This window comes from Oryctolagus cuniculus, chromosome 4 (assembly GCF_051225735.1).
Source record: "Oryctolagus cuniculus isolate XC-2025 breed Fujian yellow rabbit chromosome 4, ASM5122573v1, whole genome shotgun sequence".
NCBI classification, from domain to species: Eukaryota; Metazoa; Chordata; class Mammalia; order Lagomorpha; family Leporidae; genus Oryctolagus; species Oryctolagus cuniculus.
In genome coordinates, this window is record NC_142870.1 from 139,234,655 (window position 1) to 139,251,718 (window position 17,064).

Consider the following 17,064-nt stretch of genomic DNA (forward strand, 5'->3'; position numbering starts at 1 on the left):
GCAGTAGAAGATGACCCGAGTCCTTAGGCCCCTGCACCCACATTGGAAACCTGGAAGAAGCTCCTGGCTCCTGGATTCAGTTCGGCACAGCTCTGGCCGTTGCGGCCAAGTGGGGAGTGAACCATCGGATGGAAGACCTTTCTCTCTCTCTGCCTCTCCTCTCTCTGTATAACTCTGACTTTCAAATAAATAAATCTTCAAAAAAAAAAAGTAGGAAATCCAACCACTAGAAATGTTAAAAAATGTATGTAAATTTCTTATAATTACACTTTTTAAAACTATTTATTTATTTATTTGAAGTGCAGGGTGACAAAGAGAGGAAGAGGGGGAAAGAGAGAGAAAGAGAAAGAGAGAGAGAGAGAGAGAGAGAGAGAATCTTCCTTCTACTGTTTCATTTTCCCAGTGGCTGGGGCTGGACAGGCTGATGCTGCGAGCCCAGAGCTCCATTCAGGTCTCCCACATGGGTGGCAGGGGCCCAAGTATTTGAGCCATCTTATGCTGCTTTCCCAGGTGCATTAGTAGGGAGCTGGACTGGAAACGGAGCAGCCAGGCCTCAAACTGGCATTCCAATAAGGGATGATGGCATCAGGCAGCAGCATAGCTCCCTGCACCACAACACTGGCCCCCTTTTAACTTTTAATATGATGTATTTCTTTTAAAGTCTTATGTTTTTTAAATTACAAAGTCTATAAATACATGTTCCTTTTAGAAATGTAGAGGAAGACTTGAAGTCCATTTTGAATGCATATTTACAAGTGTATTTAAACAAATTAGATTCACATCACATATATATGCAATGTTGTATCCTCATTTCCACATCACAGTTACTAAAACACTATTTCTTTTTTTATTAAAGATTTATTTATTTAATTTAAAGAGTTACACAGAGAGAGAGGAGAGGCAGAGAGAGAGAGAGAAAGAGAGAGAGAGAGAGGTCTTCCATCCACTGGTTCACTCCTCAGTTGGCTGCAACGGCCAGAGCTGTGCCAATCTGAAGCCAAGAGCCAGGAACTTCTTCCGGGTCTCCCAGGCGGGAAGGAAGACCCTTCTCTCTTTCTCTTTCACTGTCTATAACTCTACCTGTCAAAATTAAAAAAAAAAAAAAAAGGACAAGCATCTCTCTCCACACAGCTGCCCGATATTCTCCCACCAATGCTCATCAAGTCACTGCCCTCTTCAAAAATAGTTAATGCGTCCTGTTGCTTACGGTGTGAAGCCCAGGCTCTTCAATCAAGGTATTCACCACTTTACTCCTATCCAAATACAGTGTTCCCACTCACTGCTTAACTATAGAGTCCTCTGATATAGTAAAATGACTTTCCTAAGTTTCCAGAAACATACTTTATACTTTCCTACCACTCTCTCTTTGCTTTATCTTCAGCCCCTTTTCCAGTTTCCTTGAGACATAATTCTATCTATTTCTCAAGGTCTAATTCAAATACAGCCTCCTTTAACAAAGCTATTTCATGGTAAATGCAGCCTAAGGTCTTTTCTTGCTTCAAACTCACAATATTCCTTTTCCTTACAATGAACTACATTGTAGTTACTTGCAAATACATCTGCTTGACTTCCTTAGAACTTTCTAAGGACCAACTTAATGACTAGTACTTTTTTTATACCTTACACAGCAGTGTTCTGTAGTAATCAATTAATATCTGCTTACTAAATAAATAAAATAATAGCCAGGAAGATCTGAAAAGTTAGAGGGATTATAAAGTTACAGGGCATATCAAAGAACATTAAGTAAAACAACTTGCTAAAGAATAAGGCCATTATATAAAATGTCTCACTGGGGAGACTGTCTTCATCTTTCCAAATTTTATTAAAGCAAACTTGTAAAACAATGATTAAGCTTAACACATTTGAGGTTGAATGGGGACAGACAACACTTTAACCAAGTATTATGAAATGCTCAGAACAATAATGACATATCCATAGTCACCTTCTTCATGTTCCCTCCAAGAGCAGGGTAAGGAGGTTTGTTGACATGGCTCCAGTTGACTGGCACTCGGATCATTTCATACAGCTGGAAGATCACTAACGCATCTGCAAGGTCACTGAACAGAGGGAGGAGGAGTAAATGTTGGTGCTAGCTGATGTTATGAGGTGTACCAGAGATGCACTTAGTTCTTTAAAAACACAGCAGGCTCATTTAATGCTTAAAAATAAAAGGAGATATCATTTGATCCAGCACTTCCACCCAAATTTCCTGCATAAATGTTTACAAAGATATAAAAGGTTTCAAAAAGTTCATGGGAAATGGAATTAAGAGAAAATGCACATTTTCTATGAACTTTTTGCAGCCCCCTCATATACATATAAGGACATACATCCGTGGTATTATAAATCTGGGAACAGCTTCAATGTCTGGCAGGGAGGGGCTGCTGAGTAAAATACCCATACGATGAACTCCTGGGCTACCATTAGGCATAGGTAGATCATATACTGATATGAAAAGTTTTACAAGATACATTGTTCTAAAAAGTCGCAGGATATTTCCTATACTTTGATCTAATTTATTTTGTAAAAACTTAGAGTCTAATGCGTTTATATACCTATATGTGCTCCTTTGCACATAGCAATGACCCCAGTAACAGGAAAAAGGTGTATGAGAGGGATTAGGGGAGAATTATCATGTATTTTGTTGTATATGCTTATACATTTTCTGAACCTTGTACAGTGAGAATAAATGTGTATTACTTAATGTATCATCTTGAAGATTTATTTATTTATTCGAAAGTCGGATTTACAGAAAGAGGGAGAGGAAGAGGGAGAGGGAGAGGGAGAGAGAAAGATCTTCCATCTACTGGTTCACTTCCCAGATAGCCACAACAGCTACGGCTAATCCAGGCCTAAGCCACAATCAAAGAGCTTCATCAAGGTCTCCCACGTGGGTGGAAGGGGCCCAAATACTTGGGCCATCTTTCTCTGCTTTTCCTAAGCCATTAGCTAAATTGGAAGTGGAGCATCCAGGACATAAACCTGCACCCATATGGCTTTACCCACAACACTGGCACCCCTCCTGTATCATTTTTTTAAACTTTAAAAATAATTATAGAAAAGTCACAGCTACTCAGTAGGCAGCTGTTCATGTTCAATAATAAAGGTTAAGAGGAAGGAATTTATGAGCAAGTAGGAGTTCTTAAAGTAAGAAGAGCAGTCTACTTTGGATTCAGAAAATTACATTTTCCTAAGAAGCTTAAAGTATGTCTGTAAAGTCTTTTTTTCTGCTCTGTATAAGGATGTAAAACAATAGCAATTGTTTTTTTAAATTGTTAGTTTTATAAAATATTATGCAGCTTTTCTCATTCAATATCTTACCCACTGAGTTATGTTCACTAAAATTCATATTAAAATTACTTTGCATTGACACTGTGGCAGTGAAGGGGGCAGGGCTCTGTGCTGAGTAATGGAGGGGGAAGTTTAACACCAAGACAATTAAGACCTGACTAGGTTATCTACATGTATGTGGAGAATTTTGTATTTTTTTAAAAATCACTCAAGTATTCACATAAGTTCTAGAATCTCACCTATTTCATGAATATTCTTTATCACTGGTAAAGGATTAATATCCATGATCAATAAACAGCTCAAGAAACTCAACAACAAAACAAACAATCCAGTTAAGAAATGGGCAAAGGACTTGAATGGGCATTTTTCAAAGGATGAAATTCAGATGGTCAACAGACTCATGAACTCAGGATCAGGCCGGCACCGTGGCTGACTTGGCTGATCATATGCCTGCAGCGCTGGCATCCCATATGGGTGCCAGGTTCTAGTCCCGGTTGCTCCTCTTCCAGTTCAGCTCTCTGCTGTGGCCTGGGAGTGCAGTGGAGGATGGCCCAAGTGCTTGGGCCCTGCACCCGCATGGGAGAACAGGAAGAAGCACCTGGCTCCTGGCTTCGGATCGGCACAGCGCCGGCCGTAGCGGCCATCTGGGGGGTGAACCAAAGGAAGGAAGACTATTCTCTCTGTCTCTCTCTCACACTAACTCTGTCAAATAAATTAAAAAAAAAATACTCAGGCTCACAAGCCATCAGGGAAATGTAAATAAAACTCCAGTTAGGATGTCTATCATCCAAAAATAAAAAATAATAAATATTGATGAGGTTGTGAAAAAAAGACACCTTACTGTACAGTTGGTGGGAATGTCAACTGGTATAGCAATATGGAAGACAGCATGGAGAGTCCTCAGAAATCTGAAAGTAGATGACTCAGCCATCTGACTCCTGGGAATTTACCCAAAGGAAATGAAATCAGCATGTGAAAAAGTTATTTGTACCCTTATGTTTATAGCAGCTCAATTCACAATAGCTAGGATATGGAATCAACTGCTGACTAGATAAAGAAAATGTGGTATATAAACATATGGAATACTACTCAGCCATAAAAAAGAACAAAATCCTGTCTTTTGCAACAAAATGAATGCAACTGGAAACCATTATATTTAGTGAAATAAGCCAGTTTCAAAAAGATAAATATCATGTGTTTTCTCTGATATATGGCAGTTAATATAGAATAGAAAAGAAATTTTATGTACAAAACAGACATCTTGTGACATGATCCTTGTTTTTAGCCCTTGTTTATACTCCTGTGGAACTGTGGTCTTCCACAGTTGGTGGTGAATTAACCCTGTGTTAATATACAGATTATAGAATGGATTAAAATGTCTTTGTAGGGCTGGCACTGTGGCATAGAGGGTAAAGCCACCGCCTGCAGTGCTGGCATCCCATATGGATACCAGTTTGAGTGCTGGCTGCCCCTCTTCCAATCCAGCTTTCTGTTATGGCCTGGGAAAGCAGTAGACGATAGCCCAAGTCGCTGGGCCCCTGAGACCTGGAGGAAGCTCCTGGCACTGGCTTTGGATCAGTGTAGCTCTAGCCATGTGGCCAAATGGAGAGTGAACCAGTCGATGGAAGACCTACCCCTCTCTCTCTCTCTCTCTCTCTCTCTCTCTGCCTCTCCTTTCTCTCTGTATGACTCTGACTTTCAAATAAATAAATAAATCCTTTAAAAAAGTATGTCTTTGCAAAAATTAATGAAAAGAAGGGAAGGAAGAAGAGGAACTGGGGGAGGGAGGGAAGTATGGTTATTTTCTTAGAACCGTACCTATTAAATACATGAAGTCTGTTCTCTTTATAGTAAAAATTAAAAATAATGATTTAAGAAGAAAATTCATTCTTACTCCTATGTAGTATGATATTATTATTCATGTTCTGTAAACAGGAAAACTGAGGCCTAGGAGAACACAATCAGAACCAACTGGTCATAGAAAAACCCTAGAACTAATAATGCTTAAATATATTTAGGGGCAGGTAGTTGGCCTAGTGGTTAAGCTGCTTATTAGGATGCCTACATCAGGTGTCAGTGTGCCTGTTCAATTCCTGACTCCAGCTTCCTATTAATGCAGGCCCTAGAAGACAGCAGTTATGGCTCATGTAATTGGATTTCTACCAACTACATGGGAAACCTAGGTTGCATTTCTGAGTCCCGGCTTCAGTCCCAGATCAGTTCTACTCATCGTTGTCATTGCAGGTGTTTGGGGAGCAAACCAGAGGATTGGGAGCATTCTTGTTCGTTCTCTCTCTCTCTCTCTCTCTCTGCCTCTCAAGTAAATAAATAAGAATTTTAAAGATATCCAACAACTTGCTTAGAGAATTTTCATTTATAACCAATATAAATTATTCTAATTGCTTTAGTATAGGCCAGATATAAATGGGTACTTCAAAAAATGCATGGATAAACAGAATTAAAAGATAAGCTTATTTTAATGCAAACAAATTTTAAATGCAGTTTTTTCATAATATGCCCCTCCCATGAACTTTTTGATGATTTCTTATTCTGCAGGTAGTGAGCTAGAAATGCTTAACGGGCAGCTTTAGGAATATGATCCAGACTCAAATTCAAGAATACATGGTTCTGGTGCCAACTAGACCTCCACTTGTTGCTTTACTACTGATGATTGTCTGTAAGGCTATATTACTTCTGAGAAGCTTCTGAAAGTAACACTCTCTTTCCAAAGAAAACAAATTACATATGCCTAGAAGCCCTGCACTAGCATTTCAAGATCTATAAAACTATACCCAGATATCTAACTAAAAAGTTGGTCAGGGCTGGCACGGCGGCTCACTAGGCTAATCCTCCGCCTGTGGTGCCGGCACCGGGGCGCCGGATTCTGTCCCAGTTGCTCCTCTTCCAGTCCAGCTCTCTGCTGTGGCCCGGGAAGGCAATGGAGGATGGCCCAAGTGCTTGGGCCCTGCACCCGCATGGGAGACCAGGAGGAAGCACCTGGCTCCTGGCTTTGGATTGGCACAGCGCACCGGCTGTAGCAGCCATTTGGGGGGGGGGGGGGTGACCAACGGAAAAGGAAGACCTTTCTCTCTGTCTCTCTCACTGCCTAACTCTGCCTGTCAAAAAAATAAAAAAAAATTTTTAAAGAAGTTGGTCAGTTCTTCTTTTCTACTGCCAACCATACAGAATTCTTGTTCTTGACATTAATGAGTTACCATAAGTCTAACAAATATTGATTCTCTTTTAAAATACACACTTATTATAATAGAAATACATGCACACATGCACCCTGATATCACATATCAGGATAAAAAAATTAAAGAACTCATACCATATTTAAGTTACAAAAATTAAAAGTTTCCTTACTTTTTTTGCTCCTACTATCCAGGTTACATACAGTTTGTCATGTACCATTCCAGATATTCTTTAAAAATTCCCACACAGTTACCTTCTAAATTTTTCAATAAAAACTGGACCATACCAGACCTATTATTCTTTTTTCTCAACTATATCTTATAGACATTCTTTCAAATCCGTTTGTAAAGATTTCATTCCTGCTTACCTCCAGTATTTGAGTTTCAACTGCCTGGCTACTATTATGGGAGCTCCAGTCTAACTGATGTATATATCTTTTCATGTAACTGCAATGTGCAAATCCTTTAAGAGTTTTTCAAATATTAGTCTAGCATATCGAAGATGGTTTCCATAATAAGGCAATACTGATTTCAGATTTTTAACATTTTAAATATATAGCTAGAGCAGAAAGTACTGCATCACAAATCATCAGTTAGTCAGTGAACTTGGTCTGTTATGACATTAACCTTCAGTTGATGGTTAAATAATAATTTAACCTTCTTTAAGGAGTTTCCTTAGTATGCTCATTTTCAACAGATTTAGTTAACTAGAACTTTTCCTAGCTAAAGTTGAGCTCTGCCAATTTAAAAACTGATTCATTCTCCAAATGCCAGCAACAGCTAGGGCTGGGCCAGGTCAAAGCCGTGAGTCCAAGACTCAACCTGCGTCTTCCATATGGATGTCAAGCCCCAAATACTTGAGCCATCAACTGCTGCCACCTAGGGTGTACATGAGCAGGAAGTTGGAACCAGAAGCAGAGCTTGCCCCAGACTCAGGCACTCTGATATGGCATGTAGGTGTTCCAAGCAATGTCAGCTGTGGCACCAAACGTCCATCCTCTGCTCTAGATTTTCAAGATAAACTGGGAGTTCTACAATAAATTGAGAAGAGTTTCCTCTCATGGACACCTAGAAAGATACATTGTTAGCACCACCAGACAGCACAATAAATTATTTAGTAAAATATTTTTTAGTTCTACCCATGTTTAAAATGAATGATCATGTATAAAAAAGAAAAAATAAGATAAATTACAACAATGATCCAAGGAAAACAAGTTGTTTTTACAAACTGGAAAAAGTATGGGAAAATATTGTGATGTAATTGAGGTTTTGGTAACATTAAATGAAAAATATGAATTATATTAAAAATACTGAATTAATGAAAAAATAATTTATTAAATATTACTATTATTCTGATCTGTTAGAATTGAAATAATTTATTATTTTCATCACCAATAACTACAAAAGATTAAGGACCATCTTTACTAAATTGTTTCCTCATATCATCAAAAAAAATTAGGGGTAGGTGTCTGACCTAGCAATTAAGCAGCCAGTCTGGGGTCCTACATCCCATGTTCGAATGACCGAGTTCAAATCCCAGCTCCACTCCCAATTCCACCTTCCTGTAATGAGCACCCTGGGAGGCAGCAGGTAACGGCTGGAGTAGCTGGGTCCCTGACAGCCATGTGAGAGATGTGGATTACGTTCATGGCTCTTGGCTTCGGCCTGGTCTGGTACTGGCCATTGCAGATAACCACCAGCAATAGGAGCTTTCTCTGTCTGTGTGTCTGTCACTGAAATGATTTTTAAAAAATTAACTGTTACTATATTCTTATCTTTTTAAAGAGTATATTTTCTTTTAAAATCGATTGTATTGCTAATTTCAAACATTCTGAAACTTTATATGTTGGCTAAAATTCTTGCGATTTGAGAAAATGTTCTCATATCAACACACCTACAGTTTGAAACTTGAACAGCTGGACTCCCCCAGGAAAGCTGAACAGAGCAGAATACTTACCTGTACAGATGATTAATGTAAGGGTTGACCCCCAAGGAATTCATCCAGTTCCGAAACGTCCTTTCTTCCTTGCTTTCTCCTATAGTAAGATACAAATTCACTCTGATGATTCAGAACAAAAGGAATCAGGAACTACTTTAACCCATTCTGGCAGGTACAAATGGGACATACACACTTAGCTATTGTACTTTAGATACTACAATTTCTTTAGAGAGAGAAAAAAAAAATCTCTTCCTTGCCAAAGTCCCTTCCCCTCACTATCTAGGAAGCCTCCATTTACTGTAAATCTCTCCATTTAGATTCCCTTATTTGATACCTCTGAACTACCGGTGCTACTGAGCCACACATCGCACTGTGCAGAAATGTAAGATGAACTTTCATAGGCTGGAGTTATGATTAGATGTAAAAGGGACTATTGCTTTATTAAACAATAATAAAACAAAGATCTCTCAGTAGTCAGGGTAATAGCAGTATCCTAAATAGATAATGAGAAACTGGCCGGCGCCGCGGCTCAGTAGGCTAATCCTCCGCCTAGCGGCGCCGGCACACCGGGTTCTAGTCCCGGTCGGGGCGCTGGATTCTGTCCCGGTAGCCCCTCTTCCAGGCCAGTTCTCTGCTGTGGCCAGGGAGTGCAGTGGAGGATGGCCCAGGTGCTTGGGCCCTGCACCCCATGGGAGACCAGGAGAAGCACCTGGCTCCTGGCTCCTGCCATCGGATCAGCGCGGTGCACCGGCCGCAGCGCGCTGGCCACGGCGGCCATTGGAGGGTGAACCAACGGCAAAGGAAGACCTTTCTCTCTGTCTCTCTCTCTCACTGTCCACTCTGCCTGTCAAAAAATAAATAAATAAATAAATAAAAAGATAATGAGAAACTACACATTTCCCAGTGTAGAGGTACTAAATCTGTACAGATGATGGTTTTGTATAGGAACGTTTCTGGGCACCCAGACCTATACTTTGGAATGCAGGCCATATGAAAATAGGCAATGAGAGATATAGCTATCTTACAGACTTTCTGAGTTATCTTAGATTGTCACTATGGAAAACACATGAGGAACACAGACCCCACTCAGGGTGCTAAGAGAAAGACACATTTCATCATACTAAGTTCCTGAACATCAGAGATGACCAAGATAACTCCCGCAAGCACTATTGTTTTGTCTGTAGTTAAGCTGCTTCCCAGAGCGTTCCCTTCAGAGCAGAGTTTACGATCCATCAGGAAAACGTGGCTTATGGTGTAGCACAGGTAGGCAGAGATGTGGGCCATCCCTGCCAAGTCTGCCTTCCAGTCATCAGCTGACAATGCTAAGTGACTCCCTGTAATGTTGTCATTTGTTCTTCAACAAAGCTGGGGTGCAACAGAACAGCCCCGCATCTATCTTATCACCAGACACCCCCAGTGGAAATATTTAAACTTCTAGTTGCTTCTAAACCGTAGGCAAAATCAGGTCACTCTAGACTTTGGCCCTTGTGAGACTCCCAGGACTATCTGGCAGACAAATGTGTAACAGCATGAGCTCCAGGGCCCATTCCTATAGAGCCACATCTACAGTCACATTCAGATCCAGGGCCAGAAATGGTATAGACGTGTACACCCAGAATAAGAAACAAAACCTTGTCAGATCCAATGTGTTCTGTTATTCGTGCCACTGATTCAGGAAAAACTTCCCAATAGGTTTTCATGTAGCTCTTGATACCATTACCTAACAGCTTTCCCAAAATCTGCTTTAATTCTTCCTCTATTAAAATTACATAGGCATGTATTTCGTACTTAAATTTTCCTCTGGTCTTCATAAAAGGTAACTAATCAGCTTACTGTATCCGCCACAACCACTTTACAATAAACAGTGTATACAAGAACCTTTTATAAAAAGCATCAAGTTAACCTAACTATTCCTAGAATCCTTACCTGCCTTGTTTAGGAGTTATCAAACAAGCACAAATTAAGTCACTGGATTATCCCCTTTATGTCATGACCTGAAGCCTGATGCATGGGCCCTGGATTAACCTTGTAGCTGTCTCTGTATTACTACTACTATATTTTTTTGTTCTAGTAATTTGAGAATTTTTTATATTTTACATAATTTCTGGTCTAGTAATTAGAAAGTTTTTTTTACATTACTTCCAGCTAGCAAAATCTAAATTATGTCAAAATTACAAAGTGATAGTGTCTCAATGGCTTAATTTTTAACTAAAATATCTGCAGTTGGGTAACCTGATGATACAATGAATATTTTAAAAGGCACTAAACTTGCATTTGGATAAGCGGCAAAGGTTCATATTTCTTCCTGTTATTCCCAATTAAACAATTAGCATTTTAATCTTTAATACCTGGAAAGGTAAATTGATTTTATAAGTGAGCATTTATTTATCTGATACTGTTTCAAGTTGTCTTGGTAAATAAATGCTCAAAGCTAGAAGCACTACGTATTTGTGCAAGAGCCACGATAAAGCATTACAGAAACATATGTATCCCAGATTGGAAAATGCTGTTTGGATTGCAGACAACTATAGAAATCTTAGATGTACAAAAGCTTAATTTCCAGTATACAAGACAGAACTATAAAACATTCATTTGCAGGGGCAAATTGGCATCTGTAACTGTTAAAAGTTTCAAGAAAAATAATCAATATATTAAAAGCAGGTTACTAAGAGGAAAGAAAAGGAACTCAAATGTATTTAACACTCACTAAATACTCTGTGATGTATTAAATGCTTTCCTCCTCCTGCCCTGATCATTAATAAATACATTATGCATGTTAAACACTTTCATTCAGGACCACAGTTAACTTGCTCTGTAACTCTTCAAAATAAGTTTTATTAGCCCTGTTACATAAGTGAGTAAACCAAGACTCATAGTCTACTCAGATATTAAATGGTGGAACCATGATTTGAACACAGTCTTTCTAATTCTGTGGCCTATGTACTTCCCATCACCACAAATGAATTCTGAGATGGTTTCTCTAAATGTAGCCCACGCAGTTGACTCAATTGAATACGAATGTTTATTATTTAATTGAGCTTTTAATGTTTTCTTAATCCTAGAGATAAAATTCTCTGCCAGTGAGGGCATACTAATATATGAATTTGGGATGTGGTTAGGTCAAGTTTCAAATTTAATCAGGATCTATAAAAACACAAATTTAAGCAGGAAAATATTCCAACAGTCAAAGTCAGATGCATCAGGACATACATATGTTATAAATACAAATGGTTGATAAATATTTCCCATAGGATCTTCTTAATCAATATGGTAAAAATAATGGAAATATTTAGCAATCCTGTTCACACTGAAAAATTCCAAAAGCATGCTGAACACTAGCAAAATAATTCAAACATGAAAATAGGAGAGCGAGTAAGTTGGAAAAAGATATCTAGCAAGAATTTAGTGACTATAAAAAGCAGATCATTTTTAATATGCCACTCTAAACAATGCCTTCTACTGTTAAGACACAAAGTGATCTTGAAATTTTCCAGACTGATAAAAACTTAGCAGTCATCCTTTTTACCGAATTTTTTAAAGAAATTCTTCTCTCTCACTCTACATGTGTCTTTGCCAAAATATCTACATTTTGGTTTATTTTCCCTCTCAGTTACAAATCTATGTAGAGAATACAGTCTTTATTTTACTGGACCTTCAGAAAGAGTGCAGTGAATTAATCATACTTTCTCCCATGTATTTGATAAATGTGACATTTCTTTCATTAATCACAAAACTGTAATTACGAGGTGACAAGGACACTGGAACTCTGGTTGTGGCAGTAAAAGGGCAAAAGATCATGAAACTGAGTTCTCATTCTGTCTCACTGGGGAAGAAGGAATTGGGGGTGAGTTGTGTAGGACAAGGAACACTACAACGTCAAATTCATGACAAAAACATTCTCTACTTGAGGACCACCTTTTCCCAATAGGAGTAACAAGAGAGAAAGCAACAGGACTGGCCCCTCTGCCTGAGAACTGCCATCATTGTTTTTTCTGTTGATTCTGATACTACAATGGGTATAACTGCACATTATGTGAGAATATGAGCAGGGGGAAAAAAGAGAGACTGGGAAACAAGAGATAAGGAGAAAGAACTTGACATTGAGAATGTCATAATTGTCATTATGACAATTCATATATTGTAAGCTTCAATGACACCGAGTAAATGTAACATAACTAAATAATACAAAATAATCTGTTATGGAACTAAATTAATCCTTTCAAAGATGACTTGTGATAAAAGATAAGTTTTATCTCAGGAGAGGGGTCAAGACTTTACATCAAATCATGAAGTCCAATTGTCAAAATTCTAATGCGTTTGCAACTATAATATCCCATCATTATAGAAGGCAAATACGGTAAGAGTTTATATAATTAAAGCCTTTCTCTGTTATTTAGTTAAGCTTCATTTGTGTTTCTTGCTTGTAGTCATTCATTCTATAGGCATATTAAGACAGAAATAACACAGCATGAACAAAGCAAAAAATAAATATTAACCCAGATCAAAAGAATAAATAGTGGTAATAAAAAGAACATTCAGAATGAGGGTATTAATAGAGTATAGAAAAGTACTAAGTACAGTACCTACATTAGGAGGGGTCAAATCTGCATTTCATGAAGCAAAATAGGAAAGTATTATATATTATGAGACAGGTAATGATAGCTCACACACAAGACAAGTAATGAATATTATAATTTTCATATATATTAAAAATATTAAAAAGAGAACAATACTGGAGTCAAAGGAGAAAAAATCTACAAATAATTATTTTTCCAATAGCTAATTCATTGTCACTATTGGTGATAATGTTATGTGATAATTTATAAGAATATTTTAAATGTATGATAGTTTTTACTGAATTCTTACAGAGAAATGACAGATAAGTAAAATTTACCCCAGTATTCTTTTTTAACATAAACCAACAACCACTTTCTGTAAGTTGACCTTTCTCATGGACACACATGCCTACATAGCACACTTCATCTCCTACCACAGGCCCAACCTCTGACAGTATAGTACGATCAATCAACACAGTGAGTCAATTAAAGGCAGAAAGAACATACCTTCCAATAAATTGATATCGATGTCATTATTATCAGGCTTGTGCAGGCATGGGTATGTATTAAACAGATTAGCTACAAAGGCTAAATTAAGTTTAGGATTGCCTGAAACCACATCAGCAGGAGTAACAAACTGTCTACATCCCAGTTTATCTGCTTCTCGGAGCATGAATTCAGCACGCTTTAGGTCATTTTTCTCCTAAACAATGAAATAAAACCAAAATGGTCAAGAATAAACTTTGGATTGGCATCACTTTTTTATTGGTAGACCTGTTTAAAAGCAATTACTTCTCTGTAACTGTATCAAGCAATAATTCAAAATAATGTCAGAACATGCAAGAATTACAAATCTACCTCCCCATTCCTTTTAAATCAAAAAGAACAAGTCTCTGGGTTTTATTGCTAGGATCATAGAGTCCTATTTCATTCTCATCACTGAACTATTCAACAAAACTCTCAAATAGCATATCAGTAAGCTCCTACTGGTCAAGTTACAGGTAACTTTTCAAGGCTATCTAGTAAAGTGCCCTCTGGATAACAGATATAGTTGTCTCATCCATTCTATACCAAGTACTATTTTTTTTTTTTTTTTGACAGGCAGAGTGGACAGTGAGAGAGAGATACAGAAAGGTCTTCCTTTGCCATTGGTTCACTCTCCAATGGCCGCCGCGGCCAGCGCACCACGCTGATCCAAAGCCAGGTGCTTCTCCTGGTCTCCCATGGGGTGCAGGGCCCAAGCACTTGGGCCATCCTCCACTGCACTCCCTGGCCACAGCAGAGAGCTGGCCAGGAAGAGGGGCAACAGGGACAGAATCCAGCGCCCAGACTGGGACTAGAACCCGGTGTGCTGGCGCCGCAGGCAGAGGATTAGCCTATTGAGCCTCGGAACCGGCCACCAAGTACTACTTCTAATAGATGCTTTTCTTTATGAAAAACAAAATGAGATTCATTTAAAATAGTAAAGTCAAAAGGAACAGCTGCTTTTGCAGTTGCTAACCCCTGAAAACATACAAAACAAATCAAGCACCTATAATTAGGAGAATAAACATATGGACTGGTAATATTCACACAATGACATACAACAATATGGGTTACTCAGGTATAAATTAAAAATCAATATTATAAATTTAAGTACAATGTGATATGCAGGAAGTAAAATTAACAATTTAATTTTGTAAAAAAATACATGTTAATGAAAGAAGGCTATACAATAAGAGAAGCAAAAGAACAATAAACACTAGACTCAAGATGAGGGTAGCCATGTTGAGGTGATGCAGAGACATGGAATGGGGAAGAAATACACAGCTAAGTGTAAAGTAACGTCAAGATCTTGAGCGTTTTTGTTGGATTAAGGGTTCATTGTTACAACTGCAAAACAATCACACACAAGAAATAAAAAGAGGGGTCTGCAGGGACCCAAGATGATAGTACATCATGACAAAGGATTATAATCTATTCAATTCTGTGTACTAGAGTTGCAAAAAAGTAAGAAATGTAAATGAAGTAAGAGAAAGTGATAGGCTGAATGCTAGTAAATAACAATGCCAGCATCCCATACAGGCAAAGGCTCGAGTCCTGGCTGCTCCACTTCCGATCCAGCTCTTTGCTAATAGCCTGGGAAAGCAGAAGATGGTCCAAGTGCTTGGACCCCTGCACCCACATGAGAGACCTAGAAGAAGCTCCTGGCTCCAGACACCTGGCTTCGGTCTGGCTCAGTTCCAGCCATTGTAGCCATTTGGTGAGAGAACCAGTGTATGCAAGATCTCTACCCAGTCCCAACTCTGCCTTTCAAATAAAAAAATAAGTCATAAAAAATAAAAGTTGTCAAGATAGCCATATGTAGTCCTTAATTTAGATCTTAATTCATATAAGCTATAAAAAGAAAAATTGACATTTATAAGGCAATTGGAAATGTCAGTGTTGGCTAGATAGTTTGGTATTACAGTTTGTTAATTTTTAAAGGCATGATATAGTAATGTGGTTGCACCAAATATCTTCTAGAAATAAAAATTGAGATATTTATCAATCAAGTGAAATGATTAAGAGTTTGCTTCAAAATAACACAGTAAAAGGAGGGAAATCGGTAGGGAATAAGTGAAATAAGTTCACTGACCATGAGATGACAGATGTTGAATCCAAGAGATAAGCACATGGTAGTCAGTAAACTAAGTCTATGCACTTTGAGTATATTTGAAATTTTTCATAAGATTTTTTAAAAAGATTGATTTATTTGAAAGGTAGAATTACAGAAAGGAAGAGGCAGAGGAAGAGAGAGAAAAGTCTTCCATCTGTTGTTTCACTCTCCCAATGGCTTCGGTGGCCAGAGCTGGGCCAATCCAAAGCCAGGAGCCAGGAGCTTCTTCCAGGACTCCTACACAGGTGCAGGGGCCCAAGGATTTGGGCCATCTTCTAATTACTTTTCCAGTTCATAGCAGAGAGGCAGATCAAAGGTAGAGCAGCTGGGACTCGAACCAGAGCCCATAAGGGATGTCGGCAAAGTGGAGGGCTGGCAACAGCGCTGTTTGGGGAGTGAACCAGAGGATGGAAGACTTCTCTCCCTCTCCCTCTGCCTCTGCCTCTCTGTAACTCTGCCTTTCAAATAAATAAATAAATCTTTAAAAAAATAATTTACAAATGTTGCAATAGCTTGCTTTATTTATTTATTTATTTATTTATTTTGACAGAGTGCACAGTGAGAGAGAGACAGACAGAGAGAAAGGTCTTCCTTTTTTCCGTTGGTTCACCCCCCAATGGCCGCTGCGGCCAGCGCACCGCGCTGATCCAAAGCCAGGAGCCAGGTGCTTCTCCTGGTCTCCCACGGGGTGCAGGGCCCAAGGACTTGGGCCATCCTCCACTGTACTCCCGGGCCACAGTAGAGAGCTGGCCTGGAAGAGGGGCCACTGGGACAGAATCCAGCGCCCCAACCAGGACTAGAATCTGGTGTGCCGGCGCCGCAGGCGGAGGATTAGCCTATCGAGCTGTGGCGCCGGAGCAATAGTTTCATAATACTGTTTCCGAGATAGTTCATTATAAAAATGTAAAATATAGTCAATTAGCATTGACTCAAGTTAACTTCAAAATCAAATATTGCCAATACTATGCTTTAAGTCCTTAACAATTTTCATACTATCTATAGGCCAGATTTTAGTATTTAGATAGAACCATCCTTAGTATTTACAACCTAAGCTAAAAGAAAGGGCTTCCTAGGAAATGTGTTAAGTGGGTCAGGATCTGTGTTGATTGTTTCCGCACCATAAATACTAGCAATTACTAGTTATTTTATGTATTCCTAAGTGTAAGCTAATAGAACTGATAATCAATTGCATACTAATCTAGGAACAGCTTGCTATTCCCTTTCCTGGTAAACCTTGACAGTCATAAAAGCGTCTTGGTCCCTTTTGCATTTCAGGGGAATGTGGATTTTTTTTTGGACTGAGTCCATAAAACCCTCCAAGTCAGATTTCTGCAATTCTCTTTCTTTAGTCATGACAGTCAGTGGCTTAGAACGCAGTCTTGGAGCCTAGCTTATGACAAAACTTTGGAAAAGCAAAGGACCAAGCTTTGAGAAAGGGCCGAGGAT

General features: G+C 38.8%; 1 protein-coding gene across 5 annotated transcripts in view; it reads right to left on the bottom strand.

Annotated features, from left to right (window-relative positions):
- Positions 1 to 17,064, bottom strand: part of PLS1 (plastin 1) — a 135,594-nt gene that overhangs the window by 12,231 nt on the left and 106,299 nt on the right. For all 5 annotated transcript variants that reach the window (XM_002716570.6, XM_070072688.2, XM_089331096.1 and 2 more), the window contains 3 exons: positions 13,488 to 13,683; positions 8,443 to 8,521; positions 1,943 to 2,057 (listed from right to left, as the gene is read on the bottom strand). In XM_002716570.6, coding sequence (XP_002716616.1) covers positions 1,943 to 2,057; positions 8,443 to 8,521; positions 13,488 to 13,683 — 390 coding nt within the window. The remainder of the gene's footprint in view (positions 1 to 1,942; positions 2,058 to 8,442; positions 8,522 to 13,487; positions 13,684 to 17,064) is intronic.